Below are 20,083 nucleotides of genomic sequence, written 5' to 3' on the forward strand. Positions count from 1 at the left end.
GTCTGTCTCACTGAGGCCCAGACATCAGGCGACGCTGTGGAGCTGCGAGCATCTCCCCAGCAGTCATCCTTTGAGGCCTCTCTGATGTCTCTGAAGCAGGCTGTCGAAACCACTTCCCTTCTTCAAGGCACCCAGGGTCTGCTGACCCCGGCACCTGATGTGGAGGACCATGCCTTTGGCCTCACTGTGCAGACGGATGTTATAACAGGTGATCAGTGTCTGTTGTTAACCATAAGCTTCAACAATGGCATCCAGATGGTGCATGAGGAGACACTGTCCTGTTACTGTTACTTTTGATGCCCCTGACACACCTGACACCCCCACTTTTCCTGAGACCCCCACTTCTCTGGGAGGGACCGAGGGGACCTCCAAGCCATTCTGGAGAAGGGTGTGGAGCAGGTTCAGATGGGCAAAGAGGACGGCCCCCACCGCCATCCAGGACTGCCCAAGTTTCTCGGGAGGAGTCCACCACCTGCATTCCCCTCAGAAAGATGTTGAGGGGATTTCTTAAAAGAAGCTAAATAAACTCAGTTTTTGTTGAAAAGACCCTTAATAGTCAGTCAACGTCTTCATTTGAAAGCCTTTAAGATAATCAGATCCACAAAGTATAAAAATAAACATTATATGAAAATCTTTTGGGAGGTTTTTCCTTCAATGTAATGCACTTTGGGTGCGTTTGGTTTCGGACCTCCAATTGATTTTCTAGAGAAATGTTCTCTTTACACAGATGGGGAAAAAGCTTCACTCTGTCTTTGTAGTGTTGTATCTAGGCAAACTGTCAATGTAAGTGATGGCATGTCCATGATAGCTTTCATGCTAGCAGCGCTCTTGAGGCATCGGGGAGTGAGGTTTACTAGCGCTCCACACGCACAGCTAACTAGCTGCCATCTGTTACACCAACACAAACAAATTAAGAATCTTCACTCATTGCCTTCAATGATACCGCTTCACATCAGCTACATAGGAACAAGCGTGTTCAAAAAATAAAATACCTCTTAGGGTGTGAGTTTAAAAAAAGAAAAGAAAACATTTTTTTCCCCTTTTTTTTCTCTAAATGGGTGTGTTTCGGCCCTATAGCCTATAGGCCATCACCAGCGTATCAGCCCCAGCATGGCATATAGGGCCGAAATGCGTCTGTTGGAGACATGAGCTTTCAACTTTACACAAATCATTTCACATAACATAACAAATAATTGCAAGTACTGCCAATTCATTTAGCTTTGCACTGGACAAGAAAATGACACCATGTGTCCAATATCAGTTGCTGGAGTTCATCCATATCTTTGTGTCGCTTAAAGTAAGTTCTTATTTATCAGATTGTGTCTTCCTTGGAATAAGCCATCATCTATAATGCTATGCACAAATAAAACAAAAAAATATATTATCATGCCAAACCTTTATATCCACTAGCTAGAGGCACCAGAGGCCTTTTGGTTAGCTTGTGCGGTGCGGTTTCAGGCCCTTGACATTCAATCGTTTTCAAACATCTTGGGCATTGCACTGCATGCGGTCTGGGGCTCTGGGCCCCGAGCTACTAGCCCCACTGGCCCGGTATTTAATCCAGCCTTGCCCATGTGTCTAGGAAACACCTCTCCTCAGTCCCATGGCTTTACTTGACCTACTGATCATATCGCATGACATTCAAGTCTATTAAAAAACAATAACAATCTAAAAATGATTCTCTTCATAAGCATGAATGACTGTTTCTCCATAGGTGAAACTCTCAATAGGGAAGTCACACTGTCCAATTCATGTCTAATCTCTTCCATAAGAAGCACAAAAAGCTGTGGAAATGAGAGCCAGACTTATTAATGTGGCTAGTGGCTACATGTCTTTCATGCCACCCAGTGGTCATTTTCAGCACTGCATTCAGGTCTGGTGTAAAAAATATTAAATATACTGAATGTTGAGATTTTAATTGCAGTTGTCCTCATTCTCGCTTTAAAATTGGGCCTAATTTTAGTTTAAGATAGATTATTTAAGGAGGGCTAGAGTGACAGCTGAAATAAAGTAGACACAGTTGAGTGTTTTCATCAAGCGCACGAGCGTGAAGCCTAGCAAATCAGAAATCGTCCCTCGGAGATAAATAATTTTTTTTTTATAAAAAAACTGAATTGAATTGAACATGTCTCATGTAGGCCTAGATCTAAAAAAAGAGCAAGCCTATCGCACACAGGGGGTATACTTTTGCTGATTTTATTTGCGTGAACAAGGATATCGTCTTTTTTGAGGTTCGACCACTCATCAACAGCATCTGGAAAAAAGAAGGACTGTGCACAGGCATTTTGAACTTTGCTGTCTCAAGCTTGTCAAAATTGTCTGGCAATGGAAATATTTCAGCCAGACTACCGTACACTGGAACTGTCCCATGCGGACCGTCCAAACTTTTCTAGAGACATACCGGAAGCAGGGACTTTTAATTTCAAAATACTTGTTGTCCACGCTTCCTTGAAAAAAATGGCGGATATGGATGAATTGTTCGGGAGCGATGGAGATAGTGATAATGAACAACGAGGTACGCATCTTTGTTTATTCTCTCACTATTATTACATATTAGTTTGTCCGTTTTAGTCGTATCACAGATCCTGTTTCTGACGGTTGTGCAAGGTAACCTTATAGTGCGTAGCTGTTGAGTTGTCTGTCTTGCTAGCTCAGTAACTAGCAAGGTCCCATCGTAACGTTAACGTCATTGTTGTGAATTTTTGCGCTAAAATAGTATGGAAACGTCTGACTATAAAATCGACAAGTGTGATAGTAAGTCCCATGACGTATACTCATGTTAACATAGTCACCCGGGGGCCTATATTCAAGTTTAGTAACTGTATTTGGGTCATGTAAACATGCCTGTTTGCTAGGTACTCGCACTACACATACGGAACTTATTGACACTTTCTTGTAAACTGTACCTCTTGCACATCTTGAGGACACTGCGTGTCAGGATGCTTTTTAAACATGAAGAGGCTTCAGTCTGACACAGTCGTAATCACATAATGCAGATCATGTTATAGTTTGGAAGGTGTGCTGATCATCGTTGTTCTTCACTGTCTTTAGTAGAGTCTGGCTCGGGGTCAGGATCAGATTCCGAGCACGAACGCCCTAGATCTGTCAGCAATGGCTCGGGAAGTGAGAGTGAACGTGAACGTGAACGTGATGATGACGATGATGAAGAAGGCCAAGATGGTGGGAAGCCCAGTAACAAAGAGCTGTTTGGGGACGACAGCGAAGATGACCGTGGGAGTCAACACAGTGGCAGTGACAATCAATCCGAGAGGTCTGGAAATCAGTCGGATGCAAGCATGCACTCCGAGCAGGAAGACAATGAGCAGTCGGACGCGGAGCAACACAGTGGGTCGGAGGGTCATCATGATGAGGATGTCCAGCGTCATGGGTCAGATGTAGGCAGCCCGGCATCAGGGGTAGGGAGCCGCCACTCTGATAGAGGCAGCCGCCACTCTGATAGAGGCAGCCGCCACTCTGATAGAGGCAGTGCAAGCCCCAGGTCAGAGGCCGGAAGGTCAGAGGCCGGAAGCCCACATTCTGATGCAGGCAGCCCCCACTCAGACCCAGGAACCCCTCAGTCTGGACTGGGCACCCCACACTCGGACCCAGAGGGCCACTCTGATGATGGGAAATGGGGCAGGGGGATTAAGAGCGACCAGTCAGATGATGAGGAGAAGGCCCAACGCTCGGATGAAGACCGAGACCACTCCGATGACGAGGGTCCCGGGAGTCGGCACAAGACAGGTCAGATATTCAAGATTATGCATGGAATTACTAGGATGGGTTGACATTTTGACTATTGATCTGTGTCTTGACTATTAATCTGAGTTTACACCTGCTGTGTTCATAGATTTAGTTTCTGAAAGAATCCATGTTTGTTAAAAATGATGCATATTCAGTAGTTAGCAGTAGCAGTAGCAGACTGAGAAGAAAACCATGTTTTAGGAAATAGAAAATCAGGTTGTCTGATGTAACCCAATCAGCTTGTGAGGCTCAGGTACTGAAAACAAAATTATTTTCCTTTTCGTTTGTTCTGAGCAAAGCCATTTTTTTTCGTGCCTTTCAGTCTTCCAAGGCCTCTCCTCTAAATGGTAACTGGTTAGAAAGCTATAGAAGAGCAGTTAAAAATGTTCCTTTAAAAATTACATTACCTTTTCAAATGGATTTATGGCAGGTGGTAGTCTGGCTAAACACAATCTTTTAAGATTGAACGTTAGTCTGGGGAGTCTGCGCTTTATTTCTATTGCACAAGAGGCATAGTTCAAATTACTCTGTAATGTATGCTTTTGGTTAGTCCTTCAATCAACCCGACCAATGATCTGGGTGCGTCTTTTGGATAAGCTAGTTTGTGATTGGACCCAGAAGATGTGGACAGGAAGTAGGAGAGATAGATGTGCAGGTGTCCAGCCTGAGCTGCAGGGCCAAATCCACATCGCTGGCAGATCAGACAGACACCCAGCCTTGGCAGGTGGCACAATGGCATAAGCTTTTTCTCTGTCCAACTGCCTTGAAGCTTAAATCAAAGCACATTACATATCCAGGCTTACTGTTAAAAACACTGTGCCTGAATTCAGGTGTGGGGCAAGATTTGAAAGTAGGAAATTAGCCTCATCTTAGATCTTCAAAAATGATATCCTACTAGGCACAGAGAATGTAAAAGCCCATAACCGACGCGTGATGTTACCAACTGCATGACGCTAGGTATAGATATTAACTTAGTGAATGTTATTTCACTTAATGTTCCAGTAATTCAGGTTCTATTCTTGGAAAAGGCAGTTAGATAGTGTTGGATAATTACATTTATTTTCATCAACTCCAGTCCTTGTAGGCCTAGCCTATTGGTGGAGAGACACGGACTAAATTTATCCCACAAAAGGTCTGGGGAACACTATATGGTCATTAAGCTTATGGACTTTCGAATAATATTCAAAGAGAGGTTAATTGGAACAACAAATACAGTTATTAACTGGTCATCTAAGATTGAAAATAGTGTTTCACTCCAGATCAAGGGAATTTGATTTTGTCGCCGTTTTCAATTACGTTCCAAAGAAATGTTTTGTTTTTGTTCTTTGAACTGTTTCAGTGTCAAATAGGGCTGCAATAATGATTTTCATGGTTATTGAGTTAAACAAAGTTGATCACTGTTTCCCAAAGCCCAAGTTTATGTCCTTAAATGTCTTGTTTCGACAACATGCCAAAGATATTTAGTGTACAGCCACTGAGGAGTAAGTATCCTAAAGTTGACAACTAATCGATTCATTGTTGCAGCCCTAATGACCATAATGTTGAACCACATTAATCTCTAGCCCAGCCAGAAAGGGTAAACTGCATTATATCACATTACAACTGCACACATAAACACTGATGTTGAGGACACGATGATGATCTTGTGGGAAGCAGAAGTTGAAATTATTTAATGTAATAAAGTTCCACAGAAAACATGTAAACCTTTCATGTAAAATAATTATTCTGATTTTGTGTTTTGTTGCTCTTCAGAGTCTGTGAAGGGCAGCGATAGTGAGGATGATTTCATTGGACGGAAGAAAAAGAAAATTGCTTCAGACTCGGATTCGGATAGTGATGCTGGAGGCTCTAAAGGTACGTGTCCGTTTACGCCACTGCACGCAGTAGCACTTGGCAGTGTAACACCACAGGATTTATGATTCAGCAGTCAGCAGCCAGTGTACACACAGTTACCAATTAGAATATTTTGATTATTTAATTGAATTTTCATCCAGTTGGCTTACATAACATGACTCAAATGCTCTATTGACCTTGTGCTATTATAAGTCTGTGTAGTACACACTATCCTGACTATATTGTAGCTGTTCTTCTCTCTGTCATACAAATGTCAAATTCAGTGAGTTCAGAAGTAGTTTTCCTGTAAGTGTTCAGAAGTAGAGTGCTGCTGTCCTTATGACACATTGAATGCTGCCCAGGACTTAACCATCTCTTTTCCCAGGTCCAAAGCCAGCTGCAGATGACCTGTTTGGGGAGGCCGATGACATTTCTTCAGACAGTGATGCTGAGAAGCCCCCCACGCCTGGACAACCACTGGTGAGTCTGTGCTCTGAAGTTTTATTTGTTTATTTCTTTATTTTAAGGCGGTTTTGGATTGGGACTCCCACTGCATTTGTGCTGTATCCACCTTATTCCTTAACCCGGAAATATTTATTGTTCCGAAACTGTTTTCAACTTCTGTTCATTCTGTTTACATGCGTTCTCAGTACGCTAACTAGAATATGCTTCAACTTAGATTTCTTGCGAAATGTTGACAATTCTGCCCTCAGCATGGATATACTACATCATATATAACCGATATAAAATAGAAAAGTTTACTTTTATATGCGTTATGAGATGTTAAGCACTGTCAACCGTCACGTTAAAATAGAATAGATAAGCGTTTCCTGAATGCTGAGGCGTCATGGCGACGGCCATTGTTGGCTACTTGGTGAAGCGTGCTGGTCCTGTAGACTGAGAGGTGGCGCTGGCTGATGGTGATGGTGATGGTGGCGCTGGCTGACGGTGTTTTCTGCAGGACATCGAGGAGGGGATGGAGGGAGAGCACCCGGAGGAGGAGCCTGTGCCCGAGACCAGGATCGAGGTGGAGATCCCCAAAGTCAGCACCGACCTCGGCAGTGACCTGTACTTCGTCAAGCTGCCCAACTTCCTCAGTGTGGAGCCAAGGTGATCATCTCCTCATTTCAACTGTCTGTCAAGCAAGAGTTTAACTTTTGAGTCATATGTGGTCACACTTTGGACAAATACTCTCAAGAACTGCTATATATGGAGCTGAGTTGATCCTTTATGACCTTTGCTGGCAGAGATGTATAGTAACGAAGTAGAACTACTTAAGTACTCTACTTAAGTACTGAAATGCAGTATCTGTACTTTACTGGAGTATTATTTTTTTCTCCTACTTCTACTTTTACTTCACTACATATTTTTGATGAGTATAGTACTTTTACTCCGATACATTTTTTATGTGCTCCATCGTTACTCGTTACTGGTGTGTCGGTCACGAACAAATCCGTTCCGGATTGCTCACAAAGTCCTAGTCACACTGATGCGTGTCACTTGTTGACAGCACGATCTTAGCTTTCCAATGGGAGTAAATAGTTGCTGTAATTAAGGGTTCGCGAGAAAATCAAGGTGAAGTTAGGCTACATGAGAAGCATTCATTTGTACATTAAGTAATTCTCGAGTAATCCCGTTTTTAAATTGCAACATTTCTTCTTGGTCTCCCGACTTCAGTCTGTGTAGCACCCCACAATAACTAGCCTACTACTTGAATATTGTGTTCTTCCACTTGTTTGGTTTTAGAACATTTATTTAAACTACATAGATTACATAGAAAACATAAGCATCACCTCCACATATTCCTATGCATTATGCCTGGCTATTCTAGACTAGCCGGATAACCTACCACGACTGAGGCCTAATTACTCTCATGTTCTTTTAAAGTGACAGGCACTCAATTAGACAATTGACATTAAAGATAAATGTAAGTCAATATGACAATCGTGTAAAATCAAAATAAAAAATCAATATCAAATACTCAACATACATGTATTTTAACTAATTGTGCAGATCATAAATAGGCCTAATGTAAACTTCATATGAATTTCAAAATGTTTGAAATACAAACATATGATATGAAGCCACCTTTTCACTGAGTGTGGGGAAGTATGCCTTGTAATGTCTGGTCTCCACTGGTGTGGTGGGGCTCCCATATCAAATCAGTATCAAAATTCTTAACTTTAGTCCATGGGCCAAAGACCCAAAATATAGCATACCGGTACCATCTGGGTGGGCAAATTCTAGTTGTGATTTTTTTATACCTACACATCCCTAGTTTATGTTTTGATGTGATAGACCTCTGAGATTGGTAGCTTTTTAGTGGTTATCACCTAATGAAGTACACCACCCTCTACAATAAATCGCATTTTAGACACCTGGTGCATATCCTGGTTGTACCCATGGTTAAGATACTTATCAGTGTTGTATAATATTGAGTGTGGTATCATTTTAAAGAGGACATCCTAAGCTTTCATTCAAGCACATTGGTGGAGCCCTCTGATGAACACAGAGGTCACTGGAGCTCTTTGAGCCAACAAAAACACAACATTTTCATCCATTTCCGCCTAAATTATACACTTTCTTTATGTCCTGTGGCATCAGAGAATATTACAGACACAAAAGACAGAAACTAAAATACTCTCAGGACTCCAATGATTCAAAAAATGTATGCTTTACCCATACTACTCCATTAAGGGATGTAATTTCAGGGCCAAACTAAAAAGGATGACCAAAATAAGAAGCAGGGCCAAAATTCCACACATGGAACTCCTTGGCCCCCTTCTGTTTCCTCCCCATATGTATCAATTTTGTATTTTGTATCAAATAATATCACTTATGTGAACTGTCTTATATTGTTGTGACCTCCACATCTTCCCTGGTGGGAAGCCGTGGTGTACTGGTTAGCGCACCGGGCTTGTAACCGGAGGGTTGCCGGTTCGATCCCCGACCAGTCCACCATGGCTGAAGTGCCCTTGAGCAAGGCACCTAACCCCTCACTGCTCCCCGAGCGCTGCTGGTTGGGCAGGCAGCTGAGCTCACTGCTCTGGGTTGTGTGATTCACCTCACTGTGTGTTCACTGTGTGCTGTGTGTTCACTAATTCGGTTAAATTGGGTTAAATGCAGAGAACTGAATTTCCCTCATGGAATCAAAAAAGTATATATTCTATTCTTTCTGTTTCAGGTACGTATCTTTCTATGTCTTATTTTGTAATCTTATATTCCAACACCACCCCAAGGACTTATATGTGTATACACACGGTGGAAACGTTTGTTGTAGTATCATTATGAGTAGGAGAGGCCAATGAGTTGAAAAGAGCAAAATACACTGAAATAGCAGAGGAGACAGCCCAGCCAGGTTGGAGTGCACGACTAAGGCCTATTGAAATCGGCGCTCAAGGGTTTGTGGCCAGATCTGCTGTTGGCTTTCTTTCTAAATTGGGCATTTGTGGATGAAGTCTAAGGCAGGTGGTTAGTACCATGTCCCTGGCAGCAGAACAAGCACGTGAATGGTTGTGGGTTAGGAGAAGTTAGACTTCCTGGGGGGCAAGCTAAGGTAGCTAACTGTCTTATTTGTTTTGTGTTTGTGACGGACTGTTAGGGTTAGGGTTTTCTAGGGTCATGGTTCAGTACGCATCAACGGGACGGACCAACCTAACCAACCTAGACCATGCCTAGGTTGGTTAAGAGTATTTGGATATTGGATATTGCAATGTGGTATTATGGTGGCAGCATGGAGGGGAGTGTCTCCAGGATGCTGGTTTCACTGTTAAGCCTTCATGAGGTGTTGTGGGCCTAACTTAATGAAACATCGGTGAATGAGGGTGCCCATTTGTCAGCAGTATACTGGTGTGTTTGTGACCATTAGTTAGCAGATTGGTGATTAGCTTGCTCCTTTAAGTTCATTTGGGCAGAGGCTTCTTAATATATTTTTACCTTGGATTTTGGCACAAGGGATTATAACACGTATTAATGTAATTATGGTGTGTCATGAGACTGACCAACTAACATGTTTTTTAATATTTCATGATTTGACGTGAAACTGCTATTGAGCTAACTAGCCTGCTTAGAAAAGTGAGAAAAAACATGGGCCTATAGCCTACCTAACCTATTTCATAACATCTAAAAAAGCACCAAGGCCTACCATAAAGTAATTGATATATTTCATGTTCCAATCAATGTAATATTGACCGTAAAGTGTTGTTTAGGAAAGGAAAATATGACATTTGTGCTCATGGCTCCGTCACTAAAAGATCATATTTGAATGAGCAATAATGGACAGATAGTTGGCATCTATACATCACCAAGGGACAGAAGTTATCCTCTGATCTTCATATTTAGAGTTGCGTAAGGTGTTGCAGAATGCGCACCTGTTTGCTCTATGACTGATGGCAGTGCCCGAGATCAGATGACAATACTTGGATAATGACAATTTGGATAATGTAGGCTGAAATATAAAGATAGATTAAGGTAGGCCTATATCAAACTATAAAGGGCAATGTTTAGGGCACTGGAAAGGGCAATGTTTAGGGCACTGGAAAACAAATGCAAAGATATAATAGCTTGAACCCCGACGTGCAGAAGGAATGAAGAATGACCGGCAAACTAATTCTATACTATACTTCACTTTAGCAAAAACATAGCCTAAACATAGCCTATCCCAAAAGAGACGTTCGGCCTACATGACACATCACGCTTATAATTTAGTACGCTTTAGGCTACATCAGCAATATATGACCTTGGGTCATATTGGAAATGTACTGTACCTTAACGTAGGCCTAAAGGTCTTTCATTCATAAGGTAGCCTACTATTTTCTACTGCTAAAGTAAATCTACCAAATGTATCACACATTGCATACCACATTACTGCAAGCAGAAGAAATGACAATGGACATGGATGCATAGAATCTCATTCCAGAATGCGCTGCTTGGAAAATCATAATTACAAACTATTAGAAATGACAGCGCATAAATGTAGGCTAGTTAATATCAGATGGCATAGGCTAGGCCTACACATGTTTTTTTGTGTGTGTACATTTGTTTTTTCTGAATCACACATACAATAATTCCAGAGATGATCTAAGATCAAATGAAGGGTGATTTCTACTCTATTTCTATTTTTATTAATGAGGCCCAGAGGTCAGTTGCATCTGAAGGTTTAGCAGCATCAGGAGGGTGAAGAAGATGGTTGATGATAGAGAAGAGCAATTTGGGGTGGTTTTAATGGTTATTGATGAGTGTGACACTAACACGTGGTGAGAGGTGCTACAAAGTCCTGAGAGAGAGGGTATGGTTGTAGTGTTCAACTAAGGGTAAGGGTGGTGGGTGACGAGATGAGTCGCTATGGAGTCAGATAGCGTCGAAGTAGATTAGGGGCTGTGTGGACCCAGACAACGTGAAGTGAACACATTCAAAGGTGGTCATATTGACTTTGACCAGGATGTGAGCACGATGCATAACAGTAAGCCCGCCACCATGGCCAAGGCTGTGAGGCTTCAGGATATAGCCATAACCTTGGGAGTGGCTTGGTTGAGAGTTATGAACTCTGTGTTTCTCCTGTGAGAGTTAGAATTATGAATTAAGAGCTATATGTATTAGTTAGCAGGGAATGCTGATATGCTAAATTATTTATTAGCATACGTGTTAAGTGCTGTCCAATCTTTAAGAATTACTTCATCTGATATTGATCATGCATATGGCAAAGGAAGACATGAGATCGTTGGTCTTGGAATTTTGAAATTGGAACCTGACGTGGAGATACTTTTCCATGTCAACGATGATTTTTTTAAATATAAATCTGAGCGTTGCCATGGATTTGAGCTTACACACCGTCTAAGATCAAATCTGTGCATAAGAACATTTTACAAATGAGGCCCCAGGTTCCTGGATTTCTTCCAGAAGAAAGTGGACACCATCCATGGGCAGCTCCAGTCTCCTGGGCCCCACACTGCCCCAACAGGATTCTCACCACTCAGCTGCCGGCTCACCTCAGTGCTGCCTATCCGCCTTCTCTCCACTGGATGCCGACCGAGTAAAAAAACTGGTCACCTCAGCCAAGACCTCAACAGCAGCCTTGACCTAATATCCACCACCCTGGTCAAGAACTGTCTTCCCATGCTCTGTCATCCAGTGGAAAACATCATAAATGCATCTCTGGTGTGGTACCATCCAGCTTCATCACCTTTCTGAGCTCATCGGCCTTAGTGGCACAGCACTGTCCTGGTTCCAGTCCTACTTCACAGACCGGAAACAATTTATCACTCTCAATGGCTCCAACTCTGATCTAGCACCCGCTACTCCTAGGTCATATTATCCGTAACCATGAACTCAGCTTCCACTGCTTTGCTGATGACACTTTATATCAGCACAAACTCCTCATGCCAGCTCCCACCCACAGAACTTGTAAACTGCCTGCAGGAACTCAAATCATGGATGACCACAAACTTACTCAAACTCAACAGTAATAAGACAGAACTCATGGTGGTAGACCCTGCACCCCTGCTCAGGAAAGTTGGAGACCTGGCCCTGGTTGTGGAAGGCTGATCCATTTCCCCATCTCCTGAGGCGTCATCCTTCCAGTCCCACATCAACATCACCAAGTCCGCCTTCTACCACCTCAGAAACATCTCACAACTTTGGCCTTCACTCACACATTCAGTAACACCCATCCATGCCTTAATCACCTCCTGTCTGGACTACTGCAATGGTATTCTGACTGGACTGCCCACCAAGGCCCATAGCAGACTCTGAGTATGTCCATAACTCAGCTGCCAGGGTTCTAAACCTCATAAAGTGGTATGGTTTGTTTGGGTGGTGTACTGTGTTTGGTTTTTGCCAAACATAGCGCCTGGAGTTCAGCGAAAAAGTTCAATCTTAGTTTCATCTGCCATAAAGCCTTTTTCTACATGGTAGCAGAATATTCCAGTGTATATTGCACTAATCTCCAAGCGCTATGTTTAAAACCAAACGCAGTACACCACCCAAAACACACCATACCTACTGTGAAGCATGGTGGGGGCATTATTATGCTGTGGGGATGTCTCTCTTCAGCGGTTCTGGGCAATTGGTCAAGATAAAAGGGAAAATGGATGCTGTCAAGTACAACCAAATTCTTGAGGAAAACCTGTTTCCCTCTGATAGACAGCTGAAGATGGGCAGGTCGTTCACCTTCCAACACAACAATGATCCTAAACATACTGCCAAAATAACAAAGCAGTGGCTTAAGGATGGGAAGTTGAATGTCCTTGATTGGCCAAGTCAGAGCCCTGACTTAAATCCTGTAGAAAATCTGTGGATTGACTTGAAGACAGCAGTCCATCGCCATTCCCCACAGAATTTGACTGAATTTGAGCAATTCTGCAAGGAAGTTTGGGCAAATATTCCCCAATCTAGGGGTGCAAAGCTAATAGAGACATATCTAAACAGATTGATGGCTGTAATAAAAGCAAAAGGAAGCGCTACAAAGTATTAAATCAGGGATATGATGACTTTTCCAACCCTGTTATTCTAGTTTTTCATTTTTTTTAATTAATTTTCAGAACTGTTGCCTTTTTTCATTATTTTGATGTTTGATGCTAAATTTGTAAATAAAAATGGGCTTTGATTTCAAGCTGTAAGACAAATAAAGTAACTATTTCAAAGGGGTATGATGGAAATATATGCAAAATCATGCATATTTAATGAGACAATTTTAAAAAACTTGCAATACTTTTTTTTCATACTTGTGTAAGTAATCAACTGAGGAAGTTTCATGGTGATATCTATTGTTTTAAAATTTTACCCTATTCACCTGTAGTGTCGCACCTTAAATCCCGAATATGGGGGAATGTGGTAAAAGAAAACTAGCAGACAGGTGGGGAAATGCACTGTATGTTGTCACAGAGAAGAATTGTGACATTCATGTGTATAAGATCCACAACTCTTCTACTGGCCATGAAAAGATTGTGAAGGAGAGGAAACAGAAGGGGGCCAAGGAGTTCCATGTGTGGAATTTTGGCCCTGCTTCTTATTTTGGTCATCCTTTTTAGTTTGGCCCTGAAATTACATCCCTTAATGGAGTAGTATGGGTAAAGCATACATTTTTTGAATCCTTGGAGTCCTGAGAGTATTTTAGTTTCTGTCTTTTGTGTCTGTAATATTCTCTGATGCCACAGGACATAAAGAAAGTGTATAGTTTAGGCGGAAATGGATGAAAATGTTGTGTTTTTGTTGGCTCAAAGAGCTCCAGTGACCTCTGTGTTCATCAGAGGGCTCCACCAATGTGCTTGAATGAAAGCTTAGGATGTCCTCTTTAAATTGATACCACACTCAATATTATACAACACTGATAAGTATCTTAACCATGGGTACAACCAGGATATGCACCAGGTGTCTAAAATGCGATTTATTGTAGAGGGTGGTGTACTTCATTAGGTGATAACCACTAAAAAGCTACCAATCTCAGAGGTCTATCACATCAAAACATAAACTAGGGATGTGTAGGTATAAAAAAAATCATAACTAGAATTTGCCCACCCAGATGGTACCGGTAGCTGGTCTGGCCCATGGACTACTTATGTTAAAACAATTGTGACACTATAGTCTTATCATGTATGCTACAGTATGGCTACTGACTGATGCATTAGATAGATAGATAGATAGATAGATGGCTACAGATGATCAATGATTCTGTACCTATTATTGTATTAAAAGTGAGTTGTATCGGTCATAACACCCCTACAAATGACATTGGGAAACCCATACAGTTATATTTATTCACCTTGTTTAACTAGTATCACATGTTTATAGCCTAGTCTAGGGCCTAGGCTATGGCCCCCGGGTGTCTGCCAAGGGGCCTGCACTGAACGATTGTGCTGATACCTTTTGCACCCATCTCGTTCGCAAATCAGCTAATTACACAATACTTCTACTTTTACTTCCAGTACTTGAGTAGTATTTTAAAAAATAAACTACTTGCAATACTTAAGTACAAAACATGTTTAATACTTTAGTACTTCCACTTAAGTACGGTTTTTAAAGAGCACTTCTACTTCTACTCAAGTCACTTTTTTGATAGAGCACTTGTACTTCTACTCAAGTCTGGATCTCTAGTACTTTATACATCACTGTTTGCTGGTCATTTGAGATGTGTGTGCCAATAATGCTCTCGTCTGTGTAGGCCGTTTGATCCCCAGTACTATGAAGATGAGTTTGAAGATGAGGAGATGCTGGATGAGGAGGGTAGGACACGCCTCAAACTGAAGGTATTGTCCACATTGGCTCTCAACAAAGATTTTGTTTCGGGGCCTCAAAAGCTGCAGTGTGTGATATTTCACCACACTGTAATTTGGACTGTATGTTATTCATCAATCGTGTCTTGTGGTCCAGGTGGAAAACACAATCCGGTGGAGATCCCGCAAAGATGAAGAGGGCAATGAGACTCGAGAGAGCAACGCTCGCATTGTGAAGTGGTCTGACGGCAGGTGGGTTGGACGTTATTTTTACATTATCAAAAACTCTCAACCAGATTCTCATTTTTGAGGAGCACAGATTACAATCTGTGGAGATTTACTGTAGCTAGTTACCTTTTTGTGGCCATGATGGAGCTGTGGTAAATAATGTCACACCGTTGCAAGTTTGTGTTGCTTTGGATAAAAGCATCTGCTAAATCCTAGTAAATACTACTGAACTTTAACCTTTTCTGTCCCCCATCAGTATGTCACTCCATCTGGGAAATGAGGTGTTTGATGTCTACAAGGCCCCACTTCAGGGAGACCACAACCATCTGTTCATCAGACAGGGCACCGGTCTGCAAGGTCAAGCCGTGTTCAAGACTAAACTGACCTTCAGGTGAGCCCACTACAAAGACTAAACTGACCTTCAGGTGAGCCTACTATTGAGCTGTGTTCTGCGCAACGAGAGCTCCAAGACTTGTTCTTTTCCAAGATCGTGACTGCTAGTTGTTGTAGCCAAAATCAGCAGGTGCAGTTTAAGGGTGCCAGTGTTTTGGATTATCACAAAAGGAAAACAAATGGTTTGTATATGCCGCCAGCAACAGCACAAATACTACTCAAGTATGTTCACTATGTCATAATACTTTAATAGCTTCTGGCTGGACAAGTGAGAACAAATTAAGCGTCTGATCTGACAGACCCCGTTGGCCTTTTGTATTGAACAGACTGCTGATTGACAGTCTGAACCTGTTGAAAGTAATAGCTGAACCTCAGCTCGTTTTGTTACTTTTAATTAGGGGTCCAAGTAGTGAAGCTGATCATGACCACTTGCAGCTACATTACTTTCTGAATCTAATTGTATAAATCCATTTTAAAGATGTTGTTTGCTTAAAATGCATCGAAATGATAAAAAAAATAGCATACAGCATACCCTGTGTATGGCCCTGCTGAGAGGGCCCATACAGGTTCAGATTGAGAGAGGGCCCATACAGGTTCAGATTGAGAGAGGGCCCATACAGGTTCAGATTGAGAGAGGGCCCATACAATACAGGTTCAGATTGAGAACTCACACGTGGGGTTGGATTTCCAGTCAGTGGCAGCATAAGCAATATCCGTTCTTTACATGGCTGCGTAACCTCGTAGAGGTATTTATGGCCTTTATGGCCTTTTCGTATTCTGGGTTGTTGCCCTAGTGGTCTTCCTGTGTGTCCTATAAAATGCGTAACCATTAACAGAGAGCAAGAACATGTGCTGTTTGTTTTGACTTCTCCGCCAAAGTCACGTTGCCCGTTTCCCTTGTTGTCCTGAAACTCTTTTGTGTGGCTGCCCTGCAGGCCTCACTCCACAGACAGCGCCACGCACAGGAAGATGACGCTCTCTCTGGCTGACCGTTGCTCCAAGACGCAGAAGATCCGCATCCTGCCCATGGCCGGCCGTGACCCCGAGTCTCAGAGGAACGAGATGATCAAGGTAAAGGCGGCTAAGAGTTTGATGAAAAGGCCTCCACCCCAGTGAGGTGTCTGCTCCAATAAAGGCTTCATGCACAGTCCTAGCTCTGGTAGCACACATAACTGTTGAGTTAAAATATCAACAATGTTTTTGCAAAACCGAATTGCAGACTTCAAACTTCCAGTCCAAACTTTTAGTAGGGACAATCAGATGACAATTGGTTCAGTATTGATCAGTATTGAGGTGTGTGCTGGTTGCTTCATGTCCACTGCTGTGTTTCTGCTGCAGAAAGAAGAGGAGCGTCTGCGGGCCTCCATCCGCCGTGAGTCCCAGCAGCGCCGCATGCGGGAGAAGCAGCACCAGCGCGGCCTGAGCGCCGGCTACCTGGAGCCCGACCGCTACGACGAGGACGAGGAGGGAGAGGAGGCCATCAGCCTGTCCGCCATCAAGAGCAAGTACAAGACCGGAGGACTGAGAGGTGAGGAGGAGGAGGAGGAGGAGGAGGAGGAGGAGGAGGAGGTTGCATGCCACTTACTGAGACTGGCCACTGCGTACAGTCCAGAACAAAAGCTTAACAACAATAGCACTTGGGATTACCTGGCGGCTTACTTAGGCAAATTAAGTGTCATTTGTTCCTCAGCAGACGCTGTGGCCCTGTTGTGTGGCTCAGTGTTTGTTTATGGCAGTAGGCTTTAACACTGAGAATGTCCTTGACAAGTCGCTTAGAAATTCAGATTTTAAGATGGATTTTCAAAAACAATATTAATTCCAGATTTAAAATGCTCATAATATGCCTGAAAGAACAGTATGCAAGAACCAGCACAAAAAAGTCCCATTATAATCGGTTCAGCCTTATTGTAGCAGTGCTTTGTTTAGTGTCCAAAATCGTTTTAATGTTCGTTGTTAGATGTTGCGCTGCCATCGTGGTGTGTCTCTAAACACGTGTTTTTGCTCTGTTGTCCTACAGAGGAGCGAGCCAGAATCTACTCGTCCGACAGCGATGAGGGCTCAGACGAGGACAAGGCACAGCGACTGATGAAGGCCAAGAAACTGGACAGCGATGACGTGAGTGCCACAGACAAGCCTCTCTAGCAGCCACAGCACTGTATGGGTTTTAACTGTGTCACTGAGACAACACACTCTTATCAGGAGACCTTTGTATTGGGGTGGGTTCACTCGTACTTCCGCACATGCTCTCCAGATGAGCTTCCCAGGCCGTACAGTGCAGGTATTGAATACACACACTAATGTGTGTGTAGCTTCTGAAGTGTCCCTCTTGTTGCTTTATTCCTCCACACTTTTACTCTGGCTTTCAGGACTGCTTACTGGAACACAGCGAATCTTTTTGAATCTTTAGCCTTTTCACCGTATTCCCCAGAGTTAGAGGAGTCGATACATCCCCTTTTCATCTCCGTGCGTGTAGTTACTCGGTCTGACGCACACACCCCTAGCCTAGCTTATCAACAGTTTCCTATTTACATCCTGTGATTTGTATAGTTACAATGTGTACAATTAACAATGTCAAATGAGACACAGCCATTTTGTAAGCATGTACATACGGGCATACGAGGCAAGTCCCTCCACTTGGCACCATATTGCAGCGCTTGTTGCACACTTATCAGGCATCTATTTTAGACAGAATTGCGAAAGCACAAGGCTTTACGAATCATGACACACCAACCTCACTCCAGCTGCGAGATCACAACACATAATTGGCATGATGTATTCACAACATCCCACATGATTGGCACAATGTATTCACGTGTCAACTTTTGGCGGCGGAAGGAGAGGAATATGTGTAAATGACGGCCATGTTTGTGTTACCCCCAGACATTTCTATGGGAGATTTTTTGAGTGCCATGTCTCCTCATTACAAAGTCTCTGGCTAAAGCCCCAACAAGTCAGTGTGCTCCTTTAAGAAGTATGATGACACTGACATCTCACTCCAAAGCCTCTGCTTCTATTCCCACCCACTAATCTCCAGCTATAATCCAGAGAGTTTTGATGTTTAAAAAGTCAGTAGACCATCCTCCATTCACTGTGTGCAGTTCCTCAGGGTAGCAGCAGGTGGCATAGTTTCACACTTTGTTGCATGCCCTACCATTGCTCTGGGAAGCGTTGAGCAGGAACAGCAGGAACAGCAGGAACAGGAACCTTTTGTTGCTGTGCGTGCCAGTCGTCTCACCGTGGTGAGGAGGGAAATGTACGTGGGAAAAGCCTGGTGTTTACTGTCTCACTGCTCTCTTTCAGGAGGGAGAGAACTCAGCCGGCAAAAGGAAAGCAGACGATGACGATGACGAGTCCTCCTCCCCCAAGAAGGCAAAGAAATATGTCATCAGTGATGAAGAGGAAGAGGATGATGATGAGTGATTTTTCTTTTCACTCATTTCTTTTTTTTAATGTTTTTTTTTATTGTTTTGTCTGTGTGTTTGACATAGTATCATGGCGTGTCCATTTGTACATTTTCTAATGGAACTGTTCAGCCGTAAAGAGGAATAAAGGCAGTACAGAGTAAACAAACTTGAGTAATCTTTTGCTCCGTAGTGTTTTTATGGAGGCAAGCTGCTGTGCCCATTGGTCATAAAATATCTAGTAGTTGTAAAGTATTATCACCGCTTTGCTGATTATTTATGCTATTTTAGCAATCACACGGTGTGTCTTTGAGCAACATTTTACCAACTCCTTACTGACCCCCATTTTGTAAATAGATAGACCTATTTATAACAAGCTCATGATTTAGCAAGGCTCACAGTCCAGGCAGATTCACTGGTGCACAGGTGCAGTTTGATATTGACAGAGAAGTGTGTAATCTGGCCTTGGCTTGACCTACTCTTGGCCAGGCAGCACAGAAGGGTTATGAAGTGGTCCTAGAGCTGCTAAATCTGCCCGCTCCCCTGGAGAATGCAGATCCCGGTTAGTGATTCGCCACCATTAGGCAGAGTGACGCACAATGAGCACTCAGGAGATAACAGGGGGGCTTAGCCCTTCACACATTTCCCCTTTTTTTACGGGAAGGTGTGCGTGGCCGCCGGCGCTTGTCCCTGGGATACCTCTGAGGCAGCCCCAGCCAGCCAGAACCGGTCCCAGAGTGCTGAGGTAGCGAGCGGAGGTAAGTATGTAGTGAAAGCGAGTTACGTAAAGTCATTTGCTGCTCAATCCACAACAGTCTTCATCTTACACCCCCCCCCCCCCCCCAAACCTCCATGCAGCTGTACCAGGCAAAGGCCTCGCATTAAAGCACTCTGCAGAAGAGAAACAAGGCTCCTTTCATGAGCCATGTTGACCAATGCCCCCTGAGAAAGTGTGCTAGTAAGGCACCCCCTGGCCTTTCACTCGTGCCCAGCTGCCACAGATTGTGGGCAGACCAAAAGGGCAGTGCCATCTCTGACAGTCACTACGTGCCAATTCCACCGGCCCAGGAGCTGAAGTGGCCGAAGCAGACAGTTGTGCCCCCGTCCTCACGCTGTCTGAGTCAGCACACGAGCTTTGGGAGGATGTCCCAGTCTTCTCAGCCAGGAGGAATATGTGTCCCAGTCGTCCTCTCAGCCAGGAGGAGGATGTTTTGTTTTTCCGTGGAAAACCTCAGGAGATCCTCCTGCTCAGGGAGAAGGGAGAGCAGGGGTCAT

The 20,083-nt window shown here is 43.3% G+C and overlaps 1 protein-coding gene across 2 annotated transcripts; it reads left to right on the plus strand.

Annotated features, from left to right (window-relative positions):
• The first annotated feature begins 2,365 nt into the window (after positions 1–2,365).
• Positions 2,366–18,977, plus strand: leo1 (LEO1 homolog, Paf1/RNA polymerase II complex component). 2 transcript variants are annotated; one of them, XM_062549121.1, is made up of 12 exons: positions 2,366–2,515; positions 3,052–3,744; positions 5,497–5,598; positions 5,963–6,057; positions 6,539–6,687; positions 14,735–14,819; positions 14,944–15,038; positions 15,271–15,405; positions 16,343–16,478; positions 16,746–16,935; positions 17,425–17,522; positions 18,708–18,977. In XM_062549121.1, the coding sequence occupies exons 1-12, from the start codon at positions 2,458–2,460 to the stop codon at positions 18,825–18,827; spliced, it is 1,956 nt and encodes a 651-aa protein (XP_062405105.1). In that variant the 5' UTR covers positions 2,366–2,457; the 3' UTR covers positions 18,828–18,977. The 2 variants fall into 2 exon arrangements, with proteins under 2 accessions (XP_062405105.1, XP_062405106.1); XM_062549122.1 differs by having other exon boundaries at positions 2,369–2,515; positions 3,055–3,744.
• Positions 18,978–20,083: the final 1,106 nt, after the last annotated feature.

This window comes from Sardina pilchardus, chromosome 11 (genome assembly GCF_963854185.1).
Source record: "Sardina pilchardus chromosome 11, fSarPil1.1, whole genome shotgun sequence".
In the NCBI taxonomy this organism is placed as follows: Eukaryota; Metazoa; Chordata; class Actinopteri; order Clupeiformes; family Clupeidae; genus Sardina; species Sardina pilchardus.